The 8,499-nt window shown below is 36.6% G+C and overlaps 1 protein-coding gene across 1 annotated transcript; it reads right to left on the reverse strand.

The window, feature by feature from the left end:
* Positions 1 to 6,764: 6,764 nt before the first annotated feature.
* LOC105805605 (olfactory receptor 13C3) lies at positions 6,765 to 7,856 on the reverse strand. Its single transcript, XM_012638536.1, has one exon. It carries the CDS (start codon positions 7,835 to 7,837, stop codon positions 6,782 to 6,784), a length of 1,056 nt encoding a protein of 351 aa, XP_012493990.1. The 5' UTR covers positions 7,838 to 7,856; the 3' UTR covers positions 6,765 to 6,781.
* Between the last annotated feature and the right edge of the window lie 643 nt (positions 7,857 to 8,499).

The raw sequence follows: 8,499 nt of genomic DNA on the forward strand, positions 1-8,499 counted from the left end.
CTTCTTATCATGGAGGAAGGTTCAGGCGAGCTGGAATCATATGCCCCAGAACACTACCTTTGCTGTGAAATGATTCTGCGCTCACCCTACTACAATACTACATAGCACCATAAATCAAAATTGATCAAGGGATACACTGGGTAAGAGATATGAGCAATTTGAGCAGCCTAGTCATGAATGCAAAGGAAGAAGACAGCAAGACACTTGGAAACATGGTGATATTCCAGATCCAGCCCAGACCTGGTCCAGGCCTGGAGAGGCTGCTGGCTTCCCCATCCACACAGTGCATCTCAGGCTACCTAAACTGCGTCTCCTGCCAGATGCTTCAAACCTTCCCTGTCTAGGCAGACATTGTCTCACCAATTCAATCCACCTGAAGCCAGGCTTGTCTTGATGGCTTTGGTTTTCTTCTGTTCTTCTCTCTTTAAATTAGTTATCTTGTATATTGTGAGACAACGAGACATGGGGAAGGAGCTGGCCTGTGTTGCTCATCCCTCCACAGCTAATTCTAACACAGTGGCTGAACATAATAGATGGGTTTTGATTGAAAAAGTGAAGGTTTATTTTCCAGGCTCTTAAGAAATTTCCCTGTGAAGTATTGGTGGATTACTATTCAGGACTTTAATATGCACAAATTGTTCATTTGCAGCAGGGTCTTATTTTAAAAAGAGAAATATCTTTCTGTCAGTACTAATAATCTGTCATTTTATACAGAGATTAACCAGTTTATGCACTGCGGGTACAAAGAGACCACCTAATACTCACCTGAATGGATTGGCATAGGGCTAGCCTAGTGAAAAAGTGCATGGGATTTAAAAACATAAGTTCTACTTTTCAGGTTCCTTTTTCTCTAATATATCGCCTCGGGTTTTTTTTATTTGTAAAATAGTGATAGAAATACCTACCTTACTTTCTCACAAATTTGTTTTGAGAAAAATTCAGATACCATATGGAAACTGCTTTATGTATCAACTAGCATTATACAGAAAATAAAGTTAATATTAACATAATTGTATTTGGTAATAATAATAAATTGGTAGCTGTATTGCCTAATGTTATTCACATTATAAAGCTATATTTAATAATAGCTTTAATTACGGATTAAAAGACACAGCTTCATGATATTCAGGACTTACTTTTATAGCGATAAAAAATTTCTATCTCCTAGAAGAATCAGTTACTTTTTTCTTGGCATTTATGTCAACATTCTGAATTAAGGTCAGATTCAACAGAAGATGCCAGATTCTGTAGATGTGGAAGATTAAATATTTGTTAAGCAACACTAATTGTAATTTTTCTCCAATTCCCAGAGCAATTTAAAGTTGGAGTGAGAGATCTGTCATATGGAAAAACTTCTGGTGCATGAGGAACAGTGTCCCACAGACCCAATTAAGACTGGAATATATTGTGACTAAACTGAAACTCAGAAATGAAATAACATTCTCCTGCCCATGTAACTTTTGGAAACAGGAACAAATATTCACCAAACAAATTTTATGAAATGTGAGAGATTTTAGTTTAAAATATATTTACCAAAGTTAATTCAAACTAAGAGCTTAATAATTCAAATGATAACTACTAAAATGAAATGTTAGAATTGAAAGAAATGATCTAGATATTATGAATGAAATAAAATGGATATTTTCTGTGATTTAAATGTGTTGTGATTTAACATCTTTGCTTACATCGTCTTCATTCTTTTTGATAAATTAATTTTATTCAGGAAGCCATTGCCAACCTCTTTTGCAATGAAAGGAAATATAGATAAACAATAAAATAAAAAAATCCACAGGGAAAATGTGAATCCATATTTTTAAGGACACAAAGGTGAAAAAACAAAAAAACAAAACAAAACAAAATGTCCAGAATGGATAGCTAGGCAACACATTATTGAATAAACTGTTTTAGGAAAGTTTATTAAGCTATGTTGCAGATATTAACCTTAGACTCTCACTGGAATTTTCCAATAGATGCCACATAAATACTTGGATTCTGAGAAAAAACTTTTTACTTAAAAAGCAAGGGCAGTATTTATGCATGCACATAAACACACATACACACACACACACACACACACACACAGAACAGAAACTATAGTGTGCATACATTAAATGCAAATGACAATATATCAGATTTGTTCTTATAAGATCCTAGATGTTTAGAGCTAGAAAACTGTAGAAATCTTTTAGTAAGGCTTCTCTTTCTATAGACGTAAAAATGAAGTAAAAGTGATCAAATGATATTCCCAAGTCACTGTTAGTATTTGATTTAGGAAGAATTAAGAACAGTCTTCCTCAGTCAACAGAGGAACCAGACAATGACAATAATGATACCATATGAATTTTTACCAATTCTCAGACAATAACTAATGGAATAGTCTGAAATGTAGCCCTTCTATGACTGGAAGATAAAGGACCTTTACATGGGGTGGTAAAATGTGAGACACCTTAATTTATGAACGTGAAGAGAGACTATCAAAGTGGGGCTTGTTTGTATCAGAAAACTTCCCTTCTGAATGCAGAACAGGACTAGAATCAACAAAGGGGAGTCTTTATTCACTCTTTGCAAGTGGCTTCTTGAGGACATAAGAGAGGACATGGAGGCATTTGAGCAATGCAGCGAAGTATGGGAAAAGATGCAACCCACTGTCTCCCTCAGGAGCAAGACATATGCCTGAAAATGGATCTGCTTCTCAGCAGAAAAAGCAGAGACTAAATGCAGTAATGAGTTGGCTTCTGAAAGGATCCAGGAGGAGACAGAGCTGGCCAGTCACTTACACTGGCCCTTACCCTGGCTTCCAGGGGGATAATAGTGAATCTTGACTGAGAGAGACATTGGCTTTGAATTTGGGTTTGCATATCTTGCAAATAAAGCAGATACTACAACTACCATTAGCATGAGCCTAGAGCAAAAGTGTTATTTTAATGTGGGTGCTGGTTATCTAATTAAGAAACTCCAAGTAAAATTCAACGATGAGTTACAAAGCATCATAAACAATAGACTTATCATATACATTCCCATACACAAAATCTTAAACCGATAAAAACTGGAATGGGCAACCGAAACCCCACTTACAAATTGGAGAATGATAAGAGACTCAAGGGATGTTTTTTACAACTGAACGAATATGTGTTAAAACTTAATATACATGTCATTAAAGGGAGATCACTATTGGATATTGCTGAGATATTGTAAAAGACATGGAGAAGATAGTAGGAATAATACAGGCACTCACAGAAATCTTTCTTTCTAAAAAATTTGCTTTGCTCTTTTGTTGGTGGTTCATTCATTGCATTTGTAGATTCCAGAATGAGCATCATTTGCTGAACACAACACCATGACAATACATGTAAATGTTACTGCTGCTCATATTCTTGAGAGAATGATATTGTGGATCATTCTTTCTGTTTACCTTTTCAAAGTTGGATTAATGGTTTCTGTCTCTTTCCTACCTGGTGGATGATGCAGGCCTATATGCTTGGATGTATCCAACCCTACTCCATGTAACCGAGCATTGATAAAGAGGAAACATTGACCATATTTATGTTGCTGCCAACTTTATGAGTCAGTCCTCTAGCTGAACCTAACAGTCCTACTTCAAGGAGAATAATCTAAATAAAATAAATTAAAAATGGAAGAAAAGAGAAGTGACTGCTGATATAACGGGAGCCTATAGAAAGCACTTTGACATGCTCTAAAATGTATTTGAATGTTACTACTACCTATATGATAGTATCCTGGGGAAATCAACATTTGGAGTTCAAAATATATACTCAGACTCTACTCAAGCAATAAGCAGTTCAATGGCAACAAAATGTTTAATATAGAAATCAACATTGACTGAATCATTCTAACTGTTACTTAAAATTGCCCTGGGAATTACAACTGAAGTGTTCAATGAAATTTCTTCCAACTGCAGGACCATGTCCTATACATTTATTAAAGCCATACATGAATACACACTTTGAAATCTCATGTGTTCTGTAAAATATCCTACCCTGGGTAAGTGCTGCAATTTTTAATTTGAAGATGTGGCCTCTCTTAAAATTTAGAAAATTAGTGAATATACAGTCTGCATTATCTCATAGCAGCAATCCACTGGAATGAGCAATGTCGTCTTTTACACAGGCCATGTGTTGTGACCTTGTCATGGCTCCCAGTCCTCACCAGCACTGTCCTGTTTCTTAACTGGAGGAGGCATCATTCCCCTCAGGGTTTATGTTCCCGGAGTGCATTCTCACAGATGCTTACATTATGTACATAACATGATGTGATTATGTCCACGATTAGCTTCAAAATAATCTGAAAGAAGAAGATAAGTGGGTACGGATAATGATAAAGAAGGTTGACCGTGTGTTGGCAATTATTTAAGTTCTATGATTGGTATGAGCTTTATTAAATTATTCTCACTCTTTTGTTAAATATTTGAAAATGAACATTTCCAAAAGAATGCTTTAAAGAATATATATACTATATATATATATATGTGTGTGTGTATAATAAATAGATGTGTGTGGATATATGTAACCAGAGCTATAAACATATTTGGGGAAATTCATATTATGGTATTTAGGGAAGTAATATGACTTTTCTAAGGGTAATTCAGTCAGAATTTAAAAAGTTTATACCACCTAGCCTATTAATTTCATTTCTTAGAATTTATCCTGTGAAAACATGTGCATTTTTTACAAACTAAGTGCTCAGAGTATATCTAATATCAATCAAAATAAAACTGTGATGTATGTGTGACTTCTAGTTAATAAGTGAAACATTAAAAATGATATCTCTGGGAGGCAGCCATAATGACATTTTTCTTTTTTATGCTTTTTTATTTTTTCAGAATTTTAGAAAATATTGATTTATGAATCAGAATAATACAATTAACAATCTGTTGCAGATTTCCTGATTTTTCAGAGGGAAATTCACTAGTGAATCTGTAAATTTTCTGATTGTTGATTAGCATAAGCACACCTGTCTATATCAAAGCCCTATTGCACCCACTTTGATATATCTGTGGAATATTTTAGCAGGTGATCAGTTCAACCTGATATGAGCCTGCATATAAGATGTTGACACTCTTGGTATTATAGGGAAAAAAATTAAGATTAGGTGCTAAAGAAGTGGCTAGAAGAGTAGAAATAACATTTTTTACATGCCTAACACTTTGCTGACATAGGTCGAAAGTTAAAGAGAATTAAACAAGAATCAGATGCAAACGTAGGACCTCTGGTGCAGAGGAAGAAGAGGCATCAGAAGTTCAAATGTCATCATCCACATGGTCTTGTACGTGCCTTTCAGAACAGAAGCAAAAGCAATGCCAACGGGATCCAACCCAGAGGAGAGGGACCAGCTGCTGTAGGTTCTCTGAAGTGACAACACTCCAATTCTAGGGGGACAATAGCAGGACAGCAGGATTTGATGACTGGATCATTTAGTTAAAAACCTGAGTCAACCTGAAGGAAGTAGACTGGCAAAGAGTGAAGAGTCTATGTAGAAGACATGGAATAATATCGTGTTCCAAGACAAATAGGAAAGAGGAAAATTGAGTAGGAAAATAAAGTCAAAGCCCAGCTAGCATTAAAGGGCTAAGAGATTCATAGGAAATAGTAATAATGGACAGTGTAGCCCAAAGATACCCTGTGTTCAGCATTGGACTTCTAGACAAGTAATCTACAGAGAAAGAAAAAGGAATATGATAGATTTACTGAGGAGCTTCAACTCATTGGAGAATAACAAGAACTGATTTTTATTTTCCCTATCACTCGCTCTTTCTGATCCTATAGGAACATCCCAGGAGGATTCAAAATGGTTGTGTCTATTCTGGGGCTAGGATACTCACCTTCCTCCCTCTCCTAGATTAGCTCCTCTGCTAGTCTGCAGCCTTGAAAGCTCAGCAGGCCTTCACTCTTCAAGCCAGATGCCAGACTCTCCTCCTTCGTAGGCACCCAAAACCTGAAGAAGCTCTTGAAGCATCTGTGCACTTGGCTTGAATTGGAACAGAGTTCCTGTTCTTTCCCAGAGACAATGGTGAAATACCTCTCACCGCTCATTGTGCACTTTCCATAAGGTACAACATTCCCATGATTATTTCTTCTCCTGCCTAGTCTCCTCTTTATATAGACATGGGGGAAGGGCACGGAGGGTATGATTTATATTAATGGGGTGACTTTCAGGCAGTGATATCTGGCTCTAGTTATTAATAGTTTAGAGTAAAAGAGGTGCTAAGTAGTAACTTTTAGTCCTCAACCCAGAGTCTTAGCTTCAATTCTGAAATTCTAGGACACTAAGAAGCTGGTACTATGCTAGGTGCTTTCTCCAACTGATTCAAACTTGTAAATGACATTGGGACCTGGATTTTATTTATTTCCTCATTACAAGTAAGATAAATATTGCTGAGAAAGAATGAATAATCTAGCCAATATCATTTAGTTTATGAAACTGCAGATTTTATACTATTGCCTATTTCCGAAGCTTATGTATGATTGTTTTCCACTATGTTTCTACACATTTCACCAGACATACTCATTTCAGATATCAAAAAGAGATGATACCCTGATGGAATTCATTTATTATGTTTGTAAAATCTGGATAAGGGCAAGTTGGAAATTGAGTTTGTAGCAAATTATGGTTCTCAGTGATGATAGCTGAGCAGGGCTGGTGAAGTCAAAGGATAAGAATACCTCTCTCCCTAACTATGGTTTCTCTAAAAAAGGTTCTCATTGATCTACTTATAAGTCCATATTTAGACCTGTTACACAAAAGACCAACATTTCTGGTGTTCTTAGTGAATAGATTTTTGGTTCAGCAGATATTTTACAGAAGCTTTCACATCCTTATTCCTCAAGCTGTAGATTATAGGATTCAGCATGGGGGTCACTACCCCATAAAACAGAGAAATGAGCTTGTCTGAAGTTTGTAACTTATCTTTTCCATTCAGGTCTTGAGACTTGGGTTTTGCATACATAAAGAAGATGGTACCATAAAATATGATCACCACAGTCAGGTGAGCTGAGCAGGTAGAAAAGGCCTTGCGTCTCCCTGTGGCTGAGTTCATTCTCAAGATGGTGTAGAGGATGAACGTATAGGAGAAAAAAATGACCAGCAGAGGAAGAACCAGGAAGGCCATATTTGATATCACCATGGTGACAATATTGAGGGATATATCAGCACAAGCTAGCTTGAGGACAGCTAATATTTCACATGTGAAATGATTGATATTATTCCCACAGAAAGGCAATCTCATGGCAAGTGATGTTTGCACGACTGAATTGATTCCACCAGAGATCCATGACACAGAAGCCATCGGTACATACACCACTTTGTTCATGATGATGGGGTATCTCAGAGGGTTGCAGATGGCCACATAGCGGTCAAATGCCATCATGCCGAGAAGCAAACACTCTGTTGATCCCATTGCAAACCCAAAGAACATCTGTACCGCACATCCAGAGAAGGAAATGTTTCTTTTCTTTGAGATCAAACTCACCAATGTTGAGGGAACAGAGGAAGATGTATAGCAGATATCCAGGAAAGAAAGGTTGCCCAGGAAGAAGTACATGGGAGTGTGAAGATGAGAATCAAAGATGCTTGCTATGATCAGAACACTGTTGCCAATTAGAACCACTAGGTACATAACTAGAATCACAGCAAAGTAAATAATCTCAGTTTTGGGGTATCCAGAAAGACCAAGAAGAAGAAATTCTGATACAAGTGTCTGATTAATCTCACTCATGTTATCCACTTTTAGGATATCAGAAGAATAACTAACATAAGCTATATTCACTGCAAAGAAATCACTGCTGCAAATTATCCGAAGGATCATTCTTTTAGAATGCATTAGGAGTGCTTGCTTGAAGCTCTGACATCCAGTTATCTTCAATAACATCCGTTACTAAACACAATGAGTTTGGGAATGACGGAAGTGCCTATACCCCATCAGCAATATGTTAAGATTTACCTATAATCAGACACACACACAGAAGTAACATTTCCTGCTGTTGAGGACATGTTCCTGAGTTGAGGACACTCCCCTTAGTTGAGGTTTCTAAAACCCCTGGCTAATTATCAACTATAAGCCTAACTTCTTCATTTCTTCTGCCCCAGCAAACAAGCAGTGGAGCAGGCAAATGATTACTCAACAAACACTGGAATTTTGATTCAGCAATTAACAAAGTAATTAAAGTGTCACAGCAACTTTGATTTTTTTGTGTATATATTTCTTTCTAGGCCTGACACTGCGCACTTTACATTAGGTCAGTTTAACAATGTATTATATGGACAGTTAATCATAATAAATTGAATGGCATAACCTGAACTGTAACATCTATTTAAAGCATAGTTCGTTATTGATCTCATAGTTCAGCCCACTCTTAGAATCTTGTATGACTGTTCATATGACAAGACCACTGCATAGATCAGTTCCACGCAAATGTGATGAAGAATCCTTGGAGAACATTAAATAGTCTCTTTATATATTTATTCTGTAGCTTGAGAAGAGTT

Source organism: Propithecus coquereli, unplaced genomic scaffold, assembly GCF_000956105.1.
Source record: "Propithecus coquereli isolate 6110/MARCELLA unplaced genomic scaffold, Pcoq_1.0 Scaffold130, whole genome shotgun sequence".
Taxonomy (NCBI): domain Eukaryota; kingdom Metazoa; phylum Chordata; class Mammalia; order Primates; family Indriidae; genus Propithecus; species Propithecus coquereli.

Excerpts from the sequence above, each read along its gene's own strand:
- LOC105805605 (XM_012638536.1), bottom strand. The coding sequence starts at position 7,837 with ATGCATTCTAAAAGAATGATCCTTCGGATAATTTGCAGCAGTGATTTC.